The sequence below is a fragment of the Brachyistius frenatus genome, unplaced genomic scaffold, assembly GCF_029030835.1.
Source record: "Brachyistius frenatus isolate BFR_SWC_R1_liver_20210118 unplaced genomic scaffold, ASM2903083v1 Contig_122, whole genome shotgun sequence".
Taxonomy (NCBI): domain Eukaryota; kingdom Metazoa; phylum Chordata; class Actinopteri; family Embiotocidae; genus Brachyistius; species Brachyistius frenatus.
The window spans coordinates 840001-859179 of NW_027210721.1; the positions used below are offsets into that span (position 1 = coordinate 840001).

The 19179-nt window shown below is 45.3% G+C and overlaps 1 protein-coding gene across 1 annotated transcript in view; it reads left to right on the top strand.

The window, feature by feature from the left end:
• The window catches only part of LOC138629837 (E3 ubiquitin-protein ligase UHRF2-like), a 24634-nt gene extending 6127 nt beyond the window's left edge, over positions 1-18507 (top strand). The window contains exons 2-16 of the mRNA XM_069713794.1: positions 2367-2759; positions 3894-4213; positions 11304-11522; positions 11682-11791; positions 11928-12114; positions 12939-13062; positions 14836-14943; positions 15044-15148; positions 15256-15362; positions 15591-15753; positions 15996-16133; positions 16616-16847; positions 17050-17198; positions 17864-17962; positions 18071-18507. Coding sequence (XP_069569895.1) covers positions 2367-2759; positions 3894-4213; positions 11304-11522; positions 11682-11791; positions 11928-12114; positions 12939-13062; positions 14836-14943; positions 15044-15148; positions 15256-15362; positions 15591-15753; positions 15996-16133; positions 16616-16847; positions 17050-17198; positions 17864-17962; positions 18071-18217 — 2601 coding nt within the window. The 3' untranslated portion in view covers positions 18218-18507. The remainder of the gene's footprint in view (positions 1-2366; positions 2760-3893; positions 4214-11303; positions 11523-11681; positions 11792-11927; positions 12115-12938; positions 13063-14835; positions 14944-15043; positions 15149-15255; positions 15363-15590; positions 15754-15995; positions 16134-16615; positions 16848-17049; positions 17199-17863; positions 17963-18070) is intronic.
• The last annotated feature ends 672 nt before the right edge of the window (positions 18508-19179 follow it).

The following is a 19179-nucleotide window of genomic DNA, read 5'->3' on the forward strand; positions in this document are numbered from 1 at the left end:
AGCCTTGTGAATAGGTGTTAATTTTATTCCACTCAACAATGTGATACACACACACACACACACACACACACACACACACACACACACACACACACACACACACACACACACACACACACACACACACACACACACACACACACGGCCATGCCCAGGATTTTTGACTCTTATTTGTTCGAGATGTTTGAGAAATCTTCCAGTCAAGTGTTTTTTTGTTTTTGCTTTGTTATGACGTGTGTCTCCTTCTGGAATAATGAACGACTTTACTCACGTTATGAATATACCAGAAGCAGTGTTTTTTAAAAAAAATATTATGCTGCATTATTTATTACGGGGGAGAAAATGTCATGTCCTCAGTCAACAAGAGAGCATTCAGTCTGAGAGGTCTTGTCCTCCATGAACGGCCAACATGCAGCTTTCCTGTTTAGTTGGTGGCTCTTTGTGTGGAGGATTATTCAGCGGAGTACGACTGGAGTCAGAGCTGTAACACCTCGCCGCGAGAGGCTGATCACACTGATGGTAATGAAGTCGCTGTGGAAAGCAAGTACAGAAACAGCCCGACTATCATAGTGTGTTTGCTGCAGCGTGTTTCTGCTGTAGGTTGTTCTGATTCTCCGTCCATCTAACTGGTACCAGTCAACAGAGGCTGCAGGTCTCATGGTCTGTTCAGGAGGCTTTCTGTTTACCTTCCTCTTCGTAATGCAGCATCAAGCAGGAAAAGGCAGACGCGCAGTGGAAGATAGGCAATTACTGAGACTAAATGGAAAGCAGGGAGACAGACAAAGAAATGCTGAGACAGCCCACCACAGACAGACAGACAGACAGACAGACAGACAGACAGGTGAGCGGAGCAGCCACGGTATGGCTGTGTTTGCACCACTGCTCCTCTGATCTAAATTTCATGAGACTATTAAAAACAGGGAGGGATGGGGAGAATCGTGCTCTCTCCACGTCCAGCCTCTTCTCCTCCCTGCTGTCAAGTAACGACGAAGGGGGAGCGCGAGCCAGTGTGGCGGCCATGCTTGTCTCCAGCACAATGGGCTGGTGGGGTTGAGGGCTGGAAATGAATAAGCTGAAGCCTGTAATGAGTTGGCGTGTCGGCCATAAGCTCCGCTCCTGAGGCAGGAGATGTACTTCCTTAACAGCGTGGGAGAGTAAATATGGCTTTCTAATGGGCCCTCATCGTGTGTTTTTCTTTTTAAAAAGCTTGTTTTTTTGTGGTTTTGTTGAGAGAACCATTTTGTGATGTCCGTACGCAGCGCTGCCTGAAAGGGTCACGCTGATGATGATGATGATGATGATGATGATGATGATGATGATGATGATGGTGGTGGTGGTGGTGGGTTGGTGTCGACAGCGATTGTATATATGATTCAGAGTCGTGTGTGTGTTGGAAGAGGGGTGTGTGTGTGTGTGTGTGTGCTCTCTTTTGGTTGCCATAGCAACCCAGTCATTTTCTTTTCCCCCCAGCTACATCTCCTATCATTTTAATTCATGCATTCATATCTTTTATTTATTTTTTCTGTGGAAATGCGAGCGAGCGAGCGGAGCGGCTTTTTGGGCATCCATCGCACTGGATATGGAAATGAATACAAACATGACATCAGCGGTGCCGAGCAGCAGCTCACCAGTCACACGCGCTAATTGTTACAAATGTTGTTCCTCACTCAGAAGAGGCTGAGTGAGTTTCCTGTGATGTATAGTTAAAACATTTCATCACCAGCTGAACGTTGGCTAATTGAGGCGCAGAGAGCAGATGTTGTTGCGCTGGATTCCTCAGCAGCACGGTTAAACAGTGTGTAAAGGCATGTGGACTTATTGAAGCGCTGTCTGTGTATTTTAATGTTCAGCAGCAATACGTTTCCTCTCACGGCGCTCGGTGTTGTCTTCTGTCTGCCGTGTTGGATGTTTGTCCTTGACGTGCAGCCTCGTGTGTTTGTCCGAGGGCGCTCGGTGGTGCAGTCAGCGGTGTTCGTTTCATATCGCACACATTTCCATTAGGAAGCAAATTCAGGACAAAATGAAATGAAGGAGCAGCGGGTCATTATGGGCCGATGTGCAACTGAGAGTTGATACTCAGTAAAATAAGATGCAATTATTGAGGTTGTAATTAAATCATTTTACCAAAAAAACAATAAATATATTTTTCTTTTTTAATATTATTTCAAATTGAAGAGCAAATTTTGGCTGTTTTAAAAAAAAAAATTTTTTAGTTTTAATGGCGCGATAATTTATTTAAGACTTAATGAGTGGATTAATAAATAATAGAAATAATAGTTTTTTGCATCACTGTATATAACCATGGTTTTCTGCATCTGTATGCCTCTTCATGGAGATCAATGACTCTTTGATTTGTATTTATGTAGATGGAAGATGGCCAGACGCTGTTTGACTACAACGTGGGTCTCAATGACATCGTTCAGCTGCTGATCCGCTCCCAGACCGACCCTCCGGACAGCCCCGCCCCCAAGGACTCCTCCGCTGTCGCCTGCAGTTCTGCTCCTCCGCCCGACTCCAGGCCTGAAAGCCACAACTCCCCGGCTCCCGTCTCCCCGGCTGCTATGGAAACCCCAACCAGTATAGACAATGAAAACAGCAGCGTCACCACCAGCACCGTTAACGAAACAAAGCCAGACACCAGCGCCACCAGTAACTCAACCAAAAACGGGGTCAAGTCCTCCTCCAGTCCAGCACAGGACGCCCAGCCGCCCACGTCCAGCAGGAACGCGCTCGTCGACCCGGGGATCGGCGCGTACAAGGTGAGCACAGGACCGGAGATACTCTGGAACTATTTGCACATTTTAGCACCAAACTGTCTGTTCCAGCTCTGAGGATTTAATGCTCCAGATATTCTTGGGTTGGGCGCTTTTATTTGTTTGGATGTCAAACCAAATTACCGACCAAATTTATCTCTGCTGCAGAAAACTTCCGATGACCTTGTGAAGATGAAGTAGTCTGAAGCATTGAATGTTGAAAAGTGAACTGCCGGTCATGTAATTTACTTTTTGCTTTTCTAGGTAGATTTTCCACCCCAATATACTTTCAGAAATGTCAATACTATGCAGAAGTTTCTAATAATGACAAACATGACATTAGTGGTTTCTGATCTTCCTGCTTCATTGTGATGATTTTTGTGTTTGAGCTTCTCTGGTGAAGCAGCGTTGTGTGTTGGTGCCGAATTCATCTCCGTTCTCACTATTTAAGTGTTCTGTCTGCAGATCTGATATCCTGAATGCTTTTAATTTGTAAGGGCCGATGACACGCCCCTACAAGAGAGGAGCTGACGGTGCCTGCAAGGCACATTTCAAACCACACTTAAGAAACAGGTCTATACAACTGTGTGACAAACCAATTTGCTGCTTCTCTATAAACTGAGTCTGCTGTGTTCTGTTGAACTCTGACCCACATCCTTGTTAATTAAATGTGTGGGACTGGACTCTGTTTGATGCTTAAAGTCCGATCCAGTTGGAAACGTTTACTGGATATCAAAGACTCGTGTTTTTACGGAGTTTATGTATTCATCACAGACTCTGTATTCGCAAAGGAATATCGGTGAAAGGGATGCGGCTGATTTCAAAAATGCTTCTCAATCAGTTGTGCCAACTATCGTTTGACCTCTAATATCATGAATTATTAAAAGTATTACTGGTAGATTTTTGTATGTCTCAACATATTTTCTCCAAATTGCTGATATTTCTCCCATTACATGAGTTTTTTAACGGGTTCATCTCCCAGGAGGATGTCGGTAATAGTTCATGTATGTGGAACAAATCGCTTTGCAGAGACAGAAATACTTCAACTTTTTAACTTTTTGAGGCGTCGCAGTTTGTTTCTGACGGCAGATTTTGGTGCAGAAGAGAGCCGGCGTTATTTGTGTCTTTGTGTCTCCTCAGATTAACGAGCTGGTGGACTGCAGAGACGTCAGCATCGGCGCCTGGTTTGAGGCCTGCATCGAAAATGTGACACGCGCTCCCAAAGGACAGATCACGCCCACCAAGGGCAAAGTGGGCCGGCCTCCGAAAAGGACTAACGGAAAGCTGGAGGCCGAGCAGGGACCGGCCCACGGCCAGCCTCAGACCACAGACAGTAGCAGGAATAACGTTGTGTTAAACTCTGAGAGTAACGGAGCCTCCACCTCTCAGACGGACTCTACGGCAGCACCGGAGACCAAGGACAGAGAAGAGGACGTCCTTTACCACATTAAATATGAAGAGTAAGTAGCGGCTCGCTGTGCTGAGCAACGTCGCTGCTGGGTTTGGTTTGGTTTGGTTTGGTTTGGTCGCGCTGATAACAAACACATCAGCCTGATTTTAAGAGCAGAGAATTCCAGCAGATATCTGCAGAGAAAAGACGTCAGATGTTAAAATGCTGCTGAGGATCAGAATGTTGCACCTTAAACAAGAGATCGAGAACTATGAGTGTGTTTCCTCTTGTTAGTTACAGATACACAAATACACGGCGTGTGTGTGTGTGTGTGTGTGTGTGTGTGTGTGTGTGTGTGTGTGTGTGTGTGTGTGTGTGTGTGTGTGTGTGTGTGTGTGTGTGTGTGTGTGTGTGTGTGTGTGTGTGTGTGTGTGTGTGTGTGTCTGTGTCTGTGTGTGTGTTGTACTAGTGTCTGTCTGTCTGTGTGTGTGTGTGTCTGTGTTGTACTAGTGTCTGTGTGTGTTGTACTAGTGTCTGTCTGTGTGTGTGTGTGTGTATGTGTGTGTGTATGTGTTGTACTGTGTGTGTGTGTGTGTGTGTGTGTGTGTGTGTGTGTGTGTGTGTGTGTGTGTGTGTGTTGTACTAGTGTCTGTGTGTGTGTGTGTGTGTGTGTGTGTGTGTGTGTGTGTGTGTGTGTGTGTGTGTGTGTGTGTGTGTTGTACTAGTGTCTGTGTGTGTGTGTGTGTGTGTGTGTGTGTGTGTGTGTGTGTGTGTGTGTGTGTGTGTGTGTGTGTGTGTGTGTGTGTGTGTGTGTGTGTGTGTGTGTGTGTGTGAGCGAGCATCAGTAACAGCGTTTCGGCTGGTCGGGAATTGCTTCCTTCTTCCTCCTGGCAGTCCTGAAGATGGAGAAAGCGGGTTTGTGTGGTTGATGTTACAATTTGGACTCAATCTCTCGCGTCCCCCCCTTTTTTTTTTTTTTCCCCAGCAAATTCATTCAGAAGCCGACGTTTCCATGGTAACTCACGAGTTCTCGGGAGCATTACTTCTTTGCTTGCCTCCTTCAGCTTTGTCTGTAATTGCTGTGAACATGCCACCGGTGAGACGCAGCCTCCTCCTCGCCGTGTCGGCCGTAGTGTGCATATGTGCTTCTATCAGGGGATGTTGTTAAGCCAGAGAATCGACATCGAGGTTTGTCGAGCAATCGTCGGGTGTTTTCTTTTATGCAGACTTCATTCCCATCTGACGCCCCTCCATCTTCCCAATCGCTGCGATTCTGTTTCGATTTATTGTTCCATCGTTTCCAACGAGACAGGAGAGTTCTCGCGGGGACCATCCAATAATAAGATACTAAATTAAACTAAAATATATCAAATTCATTTATCTGTTTATTCAGTTTAAGTCTCATGTTCCTCATCTTCTTTATTTCATTGGTGACAGAGAGACAGAAGAGAGAAACAGAAAAGGTCCCACGCCAGCTTTAAACCCAGAACGTCACAGTAATATGTGATTTGCGTCTTCACCAACTGAGCCAAGAATACGATCCCAGTTGGCGTTTCCCCGAGAAGCCGCAGCAACAAACGCAGGAGATGGAAACTGTCAGCTTTTGGTTTCAGTAGCAGCTCCTCTAATATTCTCTCTAATATTCTCTCTAATATTCTCTCTAATATTCTCTCCTCCCTCCTGATACGAGCGGCGAACACCTCTCTCCGTCCCGAGCGCCATTCCAGGTTTCTACCATCATCATTTTGTTTGCCAGAGAAAAGTGGAGGGTGGTGGAAGATTGCTCTGCCCACCCCCCACCCCATCACACACACACACACACACACACACACACACACACACACACACACACACACACACACACACACACACACACACACACATAAACACACACCTGCCTGCATAGTCTGAAAACGACAACCAGCCCTACAAAATGAAGCGCCATGTTTTTGCGTTTCTCCAGAATGTAATGAGCCTCGGAGAGAATCTCCTCTCGACAGTGTGTGTGTGTGTGTGTGTGTGTGTGTGTGTGTGTGTGTGTGTGTGTGTGTGTGTGTGTGTGTGTGTGTGTGTGTGTGTGTGTGTGTGTGTGTGTGTGTGTGTGTGTGTGTGTGTGTGTAAATGTTGGCTGAACCAATCATATGCTGAAGATTCTCTGGAGAATCTGTAACAAATACACACAATTGTAATTTGTGTTTGTGTTGATATGCAGCAGCGCGAGCAGATTAGCATCTCGGTTTTAAATGTCGAGTCATAATTTGATGTTTTTTAATTTCAGTTTTGTCGTTTCAAGCTCCATGATGTGCCCAAGCTGATTGAAAACATCATTTCCTGTCCAAAATGTCATAATTTGTTAAAGGCAGAATTCCTTCTTGTAGGTTGTGTTGTGTAGAAACATGCTTGAACGTTCTGATTTCCCCAGCAGACACCAGGACCGTCCCGAACCCACACATCCTCTGAGTCTGCAGGCTGTTTGTAGTCCTGCTGTCCTCCTGCTCTCAGATCTGAGCTCCATCAAAGACATCATTAGATATCAGGCTGCACAGATGTAAATAGTGAAATTCAATTAATTGAATTCCATTTAGTTGCTTGAAAATATTAACACCTTTACTTTGATCTGCTACAGCAGGTCAGACTTCCTGCTGGGAACGAGGTGTACAGCCCTCAGTTGCTCTGAGCCTCGTGAGAAATTCAGATTATTTTTTGGAACACGTGATATTTAGATGTTTAAGCTAAAGGGGTGTTTTGGGAAGGTTTTACTAAAAGAGAGGCTCAAGCGCTTCTTTAAAAGGGTTTGTCTTGTAATTAACGAGGATCCACATATGCGGAGAAAAGGATCTGAACGGCCGGCTGTTATCTGAGCACGTCTGCTGCCTGAGTATCAGAGAGACTTTCTAATTTAGTGATGAAGAAATAAGGATGAAATATCTCCTTTTCTGCTCAGAGCGCTCCTTGTTTGTTTACTCTCATCTCTAAAATACTGCACTGCTGACCCGAATCGGTTTATTACAGGTGTGTGTGTGTGTGTGTGTGTGTGTGTGTGTGTGTGTGTGTGTGTGTGTGTGTGTGTGTGTGTGTGTGTGTGTGTGTGTGTGTGTGTGTGTGTGTTTGGAGGTTGTAGTTTACACATGTTCATGTTTGTTCATGTGACTGTCAGGGGTGTTTTTATTATCTTTTTACGTTCCAGTAGGAAACACACAGGCGTGAATGATAAGCTAATTGAATTTGGCTGCTTCAGTTGGTGTGTCTAAGTAACAGCAGTGTTTTTCCTACGATGACGAGTCAAAATGTCTTCGTGAATACACATAACTTGATTTTCAACATTTACCTCCACGTTATATATCAGATTTATTCTGTGGGCCTCTCGGTCTGAAGCTTCCTGGTGTTCGGTTGTCTGTTCTTCCCGTTCTTGTAAACGTGATATTCTTTAAATTTGGCACAAATGTTCACTTTGACTCAAGAAGAAATTTAATAGAAATTTGGTGGCAAAAAGTCACTGTGACCTCACGAAACATGTTTGTTGTCTTAACTCAAGAATTAATTTGTTAATTATGACAAAACTTCACAAACGTTTTAACAGGGTAAAATGATGACGTGACGACATTATATGTGAACATATATGAAAGGTCAACTTGGTCTGCACTGTGTTCCTCACTATCGGGTATTTCACAGGATCCCAACGACTCCACTTTGGTCAGTATAACCCAGATGGTTGTACATTATGCCAACTTCATGAATGTTATTCAGTATTGAACAGTGTTTAGCATTTCTGTGTCTGTATTTTTTTATTTAAAAAGTCACAATATCTCGTTTTAACATGGTAGATTTGTCCAGAAACGGTTTGAGGGGACATTCGGGGTCAAATGAGAGTCTTGGTGTGGCTGCAACACACCACACAGTTGGAATGCACTTGAAAGCAGCATCCTGGGAGAGCAGCCGCCTCCACCCATTAACCACCGGCAGCTGAATGCAGCGCTGATGCCTTCGCTGACTTGCTGCCAAAATGTTTGGCCGCTGTGTTCGGTGCCAAAATGGTCCAACACAACAGAGAGCAGCTTTCTGTTCCTCCGGCCGTTGTGTGTCTGAACAGAAACGGTTTCCACAGGTTTCCGAAGGTATTTTGTCATTGCAGTAGTTTAGTGGTTGAATCAGAGGGCGAGTCGTAGATCTGAATTAGTTTGCAACTGCAGAATGTGTGTCAGTGACCAGCAGCAGAGTCGTGGATGGACGGCGACGCTCTGGGTCACCGGGGGAAGTCGGCCTTCACGCCACCTTTTTCACGTTTCGCGTAACACAACGTGCGTGAGCTGTTCTTCTTGCTGTTCATGTTCGGTTGTAGCAGGTTGAGAAACTACGTACTGATCCATCGCTGTCTCAGGTTTTATATGTGCAATGATTCGGATTTTACTCAACAAACTCACTGCAGGAAAAATACTCCGACAGAAATAGCAACAACTTCTGAAAGCACGTATCACACTGCAGAGATCGTAGCCACAGTTGAACTCATCTGAAGCGCTGCACAGTCATGTTTCCCTGTTAGGTTAATTGTCGTGCATCCATTAAGTGACTGCTGCCGACTACGAGTGCATTAAAACAAAGTGAACAATGTTCTGCTGTCGGAGTCGACGTGTCGCTCCCTGAATGTCCAACCTGACAAAACCAAACTGGTTCGCCACTTTTATCCCATCAGGCTTTGTGAGATATTTAATCTTATAACACTGTTATAATATTAGTATTTCATGTTGTGGGACCGCCTGCATGAGGCTTGATGTCCACCCGTGTGAAGCAGCATGTTTAGTGGGAGCTTGTGTGGTCTTGAGCTTCGGTACTTCTGCTTCTCTTGTGTTGCTCGCTGTTCGCCTTCGGTTCATGTTGAGTCCCATTGTGCTCTAAAGTTGATATTCCTCTCCTGTGTGTGTGTGTGTGTGTGTGTGTGTGTGTGTGTGTGTGTATTCTCATGTGCATGTTGGCGGTGTCTGTGTGTTTTTGTGTTGCTTGTCTCTCCCCCTCCCCCAACCCCCTATCCCTCCACACTTCCCCAAACCACAGTAATCCCTTGGGCCTAAAAAAGGAAATCCCTGCACGGTGCCCCGGCCTCCTCTTCCTGGGAGTTCACCAGTTGAGCTCCCTGCAGGTTCCCCAGTCACTTTAAAAAGTCTTAAAATAAGCACCATGGTCTTCTCAGTGAGAGTAAAGCTGGCGAGTGTTAAATAAAGCAAGAAGATATTCTGCCAGCAGAAAGTCTGAATATGTTGAGTGTTCAACAGGCTGTTGTCAGTTCAGAATAAGTGGCTAGTTTAGGCTCAACTTTTTCCAAAAAACACACATACATACTGCTCACTCATGCACACACACCCCCCTTCACACACACACACACACACACACACACACACACACACCCTTCACACACACACACACACACACACACACACACACACACACACACACACACACACACACACACACACACACACACACACACCCCTTCACACACACACACACACACACACACACACCCTCCCAATCCCCACGACCCCCCTGACCTCCCACTGTGTGAGCGGACCTGAGCGTGCAGTTCAACTTCAGTGCCAACACATTGTTCATCTATAAGCGTAATTCCAGTTTTTGGCAAGCAAGAGAGCTGTCAATTTATTTCTGAGTCAGGCCTCATCCCTCCAGCTTAATAATGATTGACAGGCAGGAAACCTGCACAATTAACCTCCCTACATCCACTCCGAGTTCGCTTGACAAGAAGCCATTTCACACTCGTTCACGTCTTTTGGACGAAGGAGAATCGTGTCAAATTGTACAGAATGAGCTTGTGGTTTTCCTCACAGACAAGAACGTGTTTCACCATTAGGAAACATACTTTAATACGTAAAGAAAGACTAGTTTTAGTTCACGTACTAAAGGAAAGGTTTCACTACAGCCAGTTAGCTCGTCTTAGCACAAAGACTGAAAACAGGAGCAAACAGCTCTCCTGGCTTTGAATTCACTTACTAACACGTATAAAATGGTAAATAGACTGCAGTTATCTGGTGCCTTTTAACATCAGCGGTTAACAAAGCTCTCATTCACCCGTTCACACACACACACACACACACACACACACACACACACACACACACACACACACACACACACACCAGTGGAGCTGCCGTGTGACGTGCTCGCTTGCTTTTAGGAGCAGATTGGCGTTCAGTGCCTTGCCCACGGACACTTTGGCGTGTGGAGAGGTGGAAACTCGCGTGTTTGTTTCATCCATCCATGTTGTGGTTTTATGGGTGTTTGGTTCTGACTGTTTCTCCGTCAGACATCACAACTACCTGTAGTTCCACTGGTCGCCTCACGGTGACGTCGTGGTGATTATTGTGGTGATGGTTGACTAAGAGACATCAGAAAATGAAAAAGAGAAGACGCTAAACTGTAGCAAAAAAAAAAGTGCAAATACTGTAGTATTAAATATGAATCTGGTGATGATCAGTTATATCTCAGCGCTCTGAAACGAGTTCGTTCTGGCTACAGCTTAAACAATACTGGATTCTTCCCGTCAGCCGATGCAGACAATAAATCTCTAAAACTGTGACGCTTCCAACTCCTTCCATGACAACGTATTTGTTTCTGTTGGCTGCTGGTCTTCTCAAGTCACCTCACCTTTACTCACCCGGTGGCGGGTGGAGAATGGAGGGTGGAGGGTGGAGCGCTTCCCAGAAACTCGGGTCAGGATGTAGAGATGACTCAAACCACGCTGGAGTTTTTTGTTTTGTTTTCTTAACTGTCTGACAAACGAAGCTGCCGTCGACAATTTTCTGTTCAGTCTCATTAAAACAACAACTTCAGTGGAGGTCGTCTGAAAAGGTTTAATTTAGCGGAAGAATGCGCAGAACGCTGCCGACTGGATCCGGACCACCTCTCATTCATAATTATCTCCGCTCCAGTTGTTAAGTGGCAAGAACTATGTTTGACCAAATGCAAGAAGGGCGATGTATTAAATAGATTTCTCTTTCGATGAACGTGGTGGGAAGCAAAAGTGAAAATCCATCATGATCCTTCACGGAAACCCAGTCAGGAAGCCGTTGTGTGTAAATGTGTCAGAGTAGAACCAGCAGTGATGACAGCTCCGTCCTCCTGATCCCGTTCTTTGCTCCTCCGTCCACCAGCTACCCGGAGAACGGCGTGGTGGAGATGCGACCGGTCCACGTGCGTCCTCGCGCCCGGACGCTGCTGCGGTGGGACGAACTGCAGGCGGGCATGATCGTGATGGTCAACTACAACATGGAGACGCCGGACGAGAGGGGCTTCTGGTTCGACGCAGAGGTCCTGACCGTCAATCAAACCTCCCGCACCAATAAGGAGCTGCGGGTCAATATCCTCCTGGGGTGAGGATCTTCCTTCCATAGGTGGGGGGGGTGACGGGATAATCGCTGTTTTATTTCCTTCTTCCAGTTTTGAGTTTTTCCTCTTTGGCTTTCTGTTCTTGTGCTTTCATCTCTTCCTCTGCCTCCCTTCCCTCGGTCTGCGTCTCGCCCTCCCCCCAGGGGTCCCGGGGATGTAATCGGAGATTGTAAAGTTCACTTTCTGGATGAAATCTACCAGCTGGAGAAACCAGGAGCTCGGGCGCTGTCGGGTGCAGACGGACAGTTTAAACGTACGAACCAGATCAAACACACAAACGTTCCCACATCAGTTCTGAACACGTACTTTTGTGCAACAGTAGCATGATATAATCTTTCTGGTCATGTATGTGCATGCGTGTGAAAGTTTGCATCCCGTGTTTGCTGCAGGGAAGAGTGGGCCGGAGTGCAAACACTGCAAAGCCGACCCCGACGCAGAGTGTCGGTTCTGCTCGTGCTGCGTGTGCGGCGGGAAGCAGGACGCTCACATGCAGCTGCTGTGTGACGAGTGCAACATGGCGTTCCACATCTACTGCCTCAACCCGCCGCTGGCCACCATCCCAGATGACGAGGACTGGTGAGGGAGTGGGGGAGGGAGGGTGGGAGTGGGGGATGGCCACAAGCTTGGTTTAAAGAAAGCTTGATTGATGGTGTTCAGTGAGCCTCGACGTGTATTCACGCAGTGATTAAACGGTGACTGAGGTTAAAATCAATGTGAATTTCTGACCTGATTCTCTCAGGTGGGACTTTATCAAACGCAGCGACTTTGAGTGTCTTCCTGACAAACACAAATGAGGGTGTGAAAGTGTTTTTTTCTTGGCCGTTGCTGAGAGGAAGATCTCCACCCGCCATCTGTCAGTCATACAAAAGCTTCATTATCATGTGCTGAGGGAGCCGTGGACGATCCCACAGCACTGGACAGAAATCAAAGAGATTATTGGAAAGAAGTCCTAAAAGTACTGGTCCAACTGCTTTGAGACTTTGTGTCTGGGTAGGAGACAGGATGATATTAATGGCTTTGGAATTAAAATGTTCAACATTTGGTTAATTGCAAGAAAAGAAAGAAATTCAACTTTTTATTCCTTACGTAAGTCAAGTATGTGGCAAGACCCCTTTTTTCTTGGCTTTGTGGTCTCTTTCTCCTCATTTGGCCTAATTCATTGTTATTTCTTATCACCATCTTTTAAAATCAGAAAAATAAATCAAATACAGAAGAAGAAAAAAAAAACTGCTCTTGACAGGAACATCAGTAAATGTTGAAGTGTTTCTTTTTTACGTGACTTCTTTCTGAATTTTCAAGTCTGGGCCTGAATGTACTTTAGATTTCAAAACCTGCTGATCTGAACCTTTTAAGATATCAAAAGCACTGAGCGGGAACTGATATCCTTTTTATCCTGCCAGGTACTGTCCAACCTGTAAGAACGACACCAGCGAAGTTGTCAAAGCAGGCGAGAAGCTCAAAGCCAGCAAGAAGAAAGCCAAAATGCCTTCAGCGACCACGGAGAGTCAAAGGGACTGGGGAAAGGTGAGAGCGAAGGGCACCTGCAAAATCAGGCGGACTGACAGCTGCTCCGAGACTCAAAGTACATTTTAACAGCGAGCCTGAAGGGAAGCCTGCGGCTCCTCAAAGGTTACGTGGCCATATGTGAAAAAGCAGTTTGTTTCCGAAGTCTTTCCGAAGCAGTAACTTCTGTGTTGATTGTTTTGTGCGCCATCAGTGAAATAACCAAATGATTGAAAACGCTTCAATCTCTTCAGCCGGACTCACACAGGTTCATTCGTTCAGGACAAGATTTTCTATTTCCACTTTCCACTGTAACAGCTGCTGCAATCAATCCACTTCCAGAAACTGAATAACCAGATTACTTGATGATGGTTTATCAGCATTTCTGAAAATGCTGCACTCTTCTTTCAGGGAATAACAGTTTCAAATTGATCCACTTGAGACCGACAAAATTCTGCGTGTCTGCAAGACAACACAAATATTTGAAGAAGTAGATTTTCTCTTCAGGGTTTTGATTTCATTCCTTTTCAAATCCAAACATTATATTCACAAATAAATGTTAGTGTTTACAACAGTGAAGAGAATCTGACTGCACACTCGACGTCGTTCACATCTGACAAAATCAACACAGAACTGATCCCACTTGAATAAAAACGCTATAAAATGATCGTAGAACAGCAGCCGGACCAAATGTTTGAGCAAGTTATTCATGAACTGCTTCATTCATTCATTCACACATCAAACACACTTTGTATTGACTACAAACCGCTTTGTTCCTGTGGACCTTTTATGTGTTTAGTGTAAGTAATCGTCTGTTGTGTGTTTTGTGCTGCGTTTCATCAGATAAAAAATGTTTTTTATTGCATCTGTTTGAAGATCGCTCCAATATTCCCTCAGATTAGATGATCAGATCAGTTTTCATCCAGTCAACATGACTTTTTATCAATTTAACTGCAGTCATAGAATTTTGTTTTACAAATGCCTACAATTATATAATCAGGGATTATTGATCTTTTCTTACATAATGATAACATGACTAATTAACTCCTCATAAACCCCCTCCCTTCTCTTTTTCATGGCATCGGAGGGCAAAAGCTGGAAAATTACATTTGGACTTTTTACTTGGCAAAAAGTAGAATTATATTAAATTCTAGCTGCTGAAGCAGAAAATGAGACCAAAAGACATCTGACATGCATTTCAATTTGTTTAAAAAAAAAAGCATCTGTTTTAAACATATTGTTAAATATTTTCCTCAGAAACACTTTTGAGATGTTGTGTGGCTCGTTTCCATCGTGGCCTTGCTGTCTCCCTGACGCGCTGCTCCGCGCTGTAATGTGAACAATGCCATTAAGCATGACTTAGCCACTTTCCTGGAACTGCCAATGGAAAATAACTCCTTTCTTTACCAGAATGCGCCCTTTCTCTGAGGACTAATTGAAAACAGCCCAGCTTGTGTGTTTGGGCACGTTTAAGTGCTGTGACTCACGCAGCATTTATTCTTGACTTTCATTTTATCGCAGTTTTATAGCCCCTAAAATAAAATGCTTTTCCTTGCTAAAGGTTTCTTGCATTGTTACTTTTAGAAACGTCTGTACAAGCTGAATGAGACGCTCATCATTTCTGAAAGTATAAATAATCCCTACAGGTTGAGCTGTGATTGACATACACACGACTGCCCTGCTTTTTAAATGCCTTTATGAAATGCAATGTAAAGAAATGTGCACTGATTTTGGTATTTAATGGGATTTTATTTGCACATATTTTAGATTCTTTGTCCCCTGATGTAATTGCAGGGTATGGCCTGTGTGGGGCGCACTAAAGAATGCACAATTGTTCCTTCAAACCACTATGGACCCATACCTGGAGTCCCTGTCGGAACCACCTGGAAATTCAGAGTCCAGGTTAGCTGTTTGTTTACAGTGCATCACTTATTAATCAGGCAGACTGTGACTGAGAGAAAATCCTTCACTTCTGTTTCTCTGTCTGCGTTCATCCCTTCAGGTGAGTGAGGCCGGCGTTCACCGGCCGCACGTCGGCGGTATCCACGGACGCAGTAACGACGGCTCCTATTCTCTGGTGCTGGCCGGCGGCTTTGAGGATGAAGTGGTGGGTTTTTACGACGTCTCCGTCTCGCTGCTGGTTTATTGAGTCACATGTGAACCACCGGGCTTCTTCTTTATCTCTCACTTCATGGTTCCTGTGATCTGCGGCAGGACCGGGGAGATGAGTTCACCTACACGGGCAGCGGGGGTCGTGACCTCTCGGGAAACAAACGGATCGGAGAGCACTCCTTTGACCAGACGCTGACCCACATGAACAGGTGCGTCGCTTCAACAAGACCTTTCACGTATTTCTCTGCCCAGTTTTATTTCTTCAGAGAAAGAAGAGCAGGAATTTCATATCAAAAACCAGTTGACAACTTCAGTTGTGCTTTAATTTGAGTCAGTTTAATAAAGTTCATGTCGTCATACATGACATATTAACCTAACAGTCAATCCTGCTCTTATCAAACATCCTTGTGTTGTGGCTCGGCTCCTGATCCCTGCAGGGCGTTGGCCTTAAACTGCGATGCACCTCTGAACGACAAAGATGGTGCAGAGTCCAGAAACTGGCGGGCAGGAAAACCGGTGAGGGTGGTGCGCAGCTCCAAAGGTCGTCGTATCAGCAAATACGCTCCTGAGGAAGGAAACCGCTATGATGGCATTTACAAGGTACCGTCAACAACAGATCTGCCGACTTCTAGTGATGCTGCTTGAGGAAATAGCACCGTTATGGACTTTATGTGCATTCGTGGTTAGAAAAGCTGCGGCGTCGGTTACTATAACCTTCTTCACAACTCTTTGATTGTTCTTTTCCTCGTAGACCGGCATTAATTCAGTTCTGCTTCAATGACTCCAAAACTCCTCCTTAATGTTTGAGATTTAGCGTGATTGTGGTTGTCGGTGGCTCGCAGGTGGTAAAGTACTGGCCGGAGATCGGAAAGTGTGGTTACTTGGTGTGGCGGTACCTGCTGAGACGGGACGACCAGGAACCAGCGCCGTGGACACCCGAAGGGATGGAGAGGATCCAAAAACTGGGTCTTGCTGTTCAGGTTGGACTCCAAGTGTGCCTCCATTTGTGTTTTTGAGTATTAATATTTTCTGGTTCTTTTAGTCCTCTGTGATAAAAAAAAAAAAAAAAAAAAACTAAATTTTTTTGGTTGTGGACTGTTGGTCGGGACACAACAAGACATTTTAGACTGCATGTTGGACTTTGGGGAACACTGATCAACATTTTTCACTATTTTCTAACATTTTAAAGACCAAACAAAAAAATGTAATAACAGATGATTCCATAATTCTAATAGTTGCTGCAGCCCTGGTATGAGAGAGCATGAGCTGAACAGGACTGTATGCAGCATAAACAGTAACTTTGCATGGGTATTTATTTATTTTGTTTTGATCACTGATTTGTGCTCTTTTTGCACATTTATATTTTTCAGTTTTCAAACACGACCAGCAGAAACGAGGTTCAAATTGAATAAAATAAAAAGCCGTCCACTTTGTGCTCATGCCCCTCCTCGTGTCTCTGCAGTACCCGCCGGGCTACTTGGCAGCCATGGCCAACAAAACAAAGAAGGAGGCGTGTGCTCGGCCCGGCCGCGGCGGCCGCACTAAGCACTACCTCGGGAAGGGGAGGCCACGGAGACGCAAGATCAAGGAGAAGGAGGAGAACGACGAGGAAGATGAGGACGAGCCTTCGATGGCCGATATGGAAGAGGAGGAGGCGCCACCAAGTAATGGAGAGAAGACGAGCAGAGATAGTGGTGGGTGCTTTTACAGGTGAAGCTCAGAGCAGGTCAGACAGGTTGAGAAGAGGACCGGTGAGAACAGCGGGATCAAATAAAAACCCACCAGCGGTGTTTCACCAGGCGAACGCCTGTTTGATCAAGTGCTTGTTTTTAATTCTGTTTTATTCCTCAAGAGAAGCTGCAACTTTTAAAAGTCTTACTCGTGTGTTTCCATCAGAATCGCCGCCAGCGGCAGAGCCTCCGTCTAAACGGGTGAAGATCGAGGAGACCTTCCAGCTGTCAGAGCAGCAGCAGCAGTTGATCCGGGAGGACGCCGTCAACAAGAAGCTCTGGGGTGAAGCCATGGAAAACCTGAAAGAGGGGCCGGTACGAATCCCAGCGCACCGCGACACTGACACATCACCAGCTGCTCAAAACTGTTCACAAAGCAGCTCTTCACAGAAAACTCACTCCGTCCGCCACCCAGGAAAAGGAAAGTCATCTCCTCGACCTTCAGAGATTAACCACTGGAGTCACTTTCCTTTATGTTCTCTGATTTTGAGTTCAGTGCTGCCGGAACGACACCTACTTCTTCCAAGTGAAGACATAAATGTTCACACTTCTCTTTAAATTAATTTAAATTTTTGAAGTGCTTTCGGATCCAATCATTGCTAAAAATGAATGTTTTGCAAGAGAGCCTATAAAAACACAAAGTTTTCTTTCTGACATTTAAGTTGACTTACGACATCAAAGTCTCGTTTTGATCCGCTTCTGTTTGCCCTTTAAAAATGACTGCGTTCCACGGTGATGCAACGCCCCCGTTGACCAATAGGGTCAACGCTTCAAATTAAAAGCCTTCTTGTATTTCAGTAGATGGAGACCCTTCATTTCTTAGCAAGGCTTTTATTGTGAAACATTTTTCAGGAACGTGTTGTGACTGAAATCGGAGAGACGACTAATTCATAATTGTTGAAAATAGCATGATAATAAGACCGTCATGTTTTGTTGTTTGTTTTCACAAATTTGATGTTTTTTGTGTGTTTCTGTTGAAGAATTTCCTGCGTAAGATGGAGCAGATCTTCATGTGTGTGTGCTGCCAGGAGTTGGCCTTCCAGCCGATCACCACCATCTGCTCACACAACGTTTGCAAGGTATGTCGTGTACATTTGAGTGACTGTATTTCATATATGCTGTGACGCAAAATCCCCGTCCTCGTCTATCTGTGTGCGTGAATCTCTCCCGTCACCTTCCTCCCTCAGACTTGTCTCCAGCGGTCATTCAGAGCGAAGGTGTACACCTGCCCCGCCTGCCGCCACGACTTGGGCAAGGACTACATCATGATCCAAAACAAGACGCTTCAGATGCTGCTCGACCAGTTCTTTCCCGGCTACAGCAAGGGCCGATGAGGTCCGAACCATGTTTCTAAGTAGGATATACACGCACATACGCATTCATTCTGTGCACCCGCGTATACCGTCGAGTACCTAGAGCTCCACTTTAACATGCATTGCACACTCATAATGTACTTACCCACGGGCAGATGTATATTGCATATACAGCCATTTATGTATACAATCATTCATACACAAACAACCTCAGTAGGGACCGACCTCATCTGTTGAACGTGGACTGTTTCCATTAACATCACCAGCCTGAAAATCAATCCAGGACATTTTTTAACCACCTCCTCCCCCTCCCCCTCACACACACACACACACACACACACACACACACACACACACACACACACACACACACACACACACACACACACACTCCACCCCCCCATATTCCTGCCACAAAAACGCGCACAAAAACAAACGCACAAAAGGAGCCCCACCTTTTCCTCCCATCAGCCACCACGAGATATTCGCTCATTCCCTGGTTGTCCCTTCCACTGTGTCGTCCTCCGGTTCCATTGATTGACATACAGCACTTTGTTCGAGTGCAAAATTCTCCAACAGCAATATCCTGAAATTAGCAGCGAGATTCCCGCCAACCTGTTCGCATTTTTTTGGTACCATGTGTGCAGTTTTACACCAAAATACGTTTTACTCACCTGGCAGAGATCTTTTCACAGAGAAGCCGTCGGCCTGTCACAAGGCAAGATGAACAAAATCAAAGTATTTGTACATGAAATGAAGGACACAATATCCAATGTCCTCGAAGCACTTTGACACTGACACGTGGAGCAGACTTGTTTTGTAGGTTAATCAGGAGAATTTACTTGCATCTCTTGGAATAACTCCATCGCCATTCTTTGAGCTAACGAGAAGAGTGAACGGTCTCACCAGGGGTCATTTTCTGTGTTTTGGCAGACAACAGAAACTGGCAGCCGTGTCCAGTTTGTTTGGAGGTGTGGAAGATT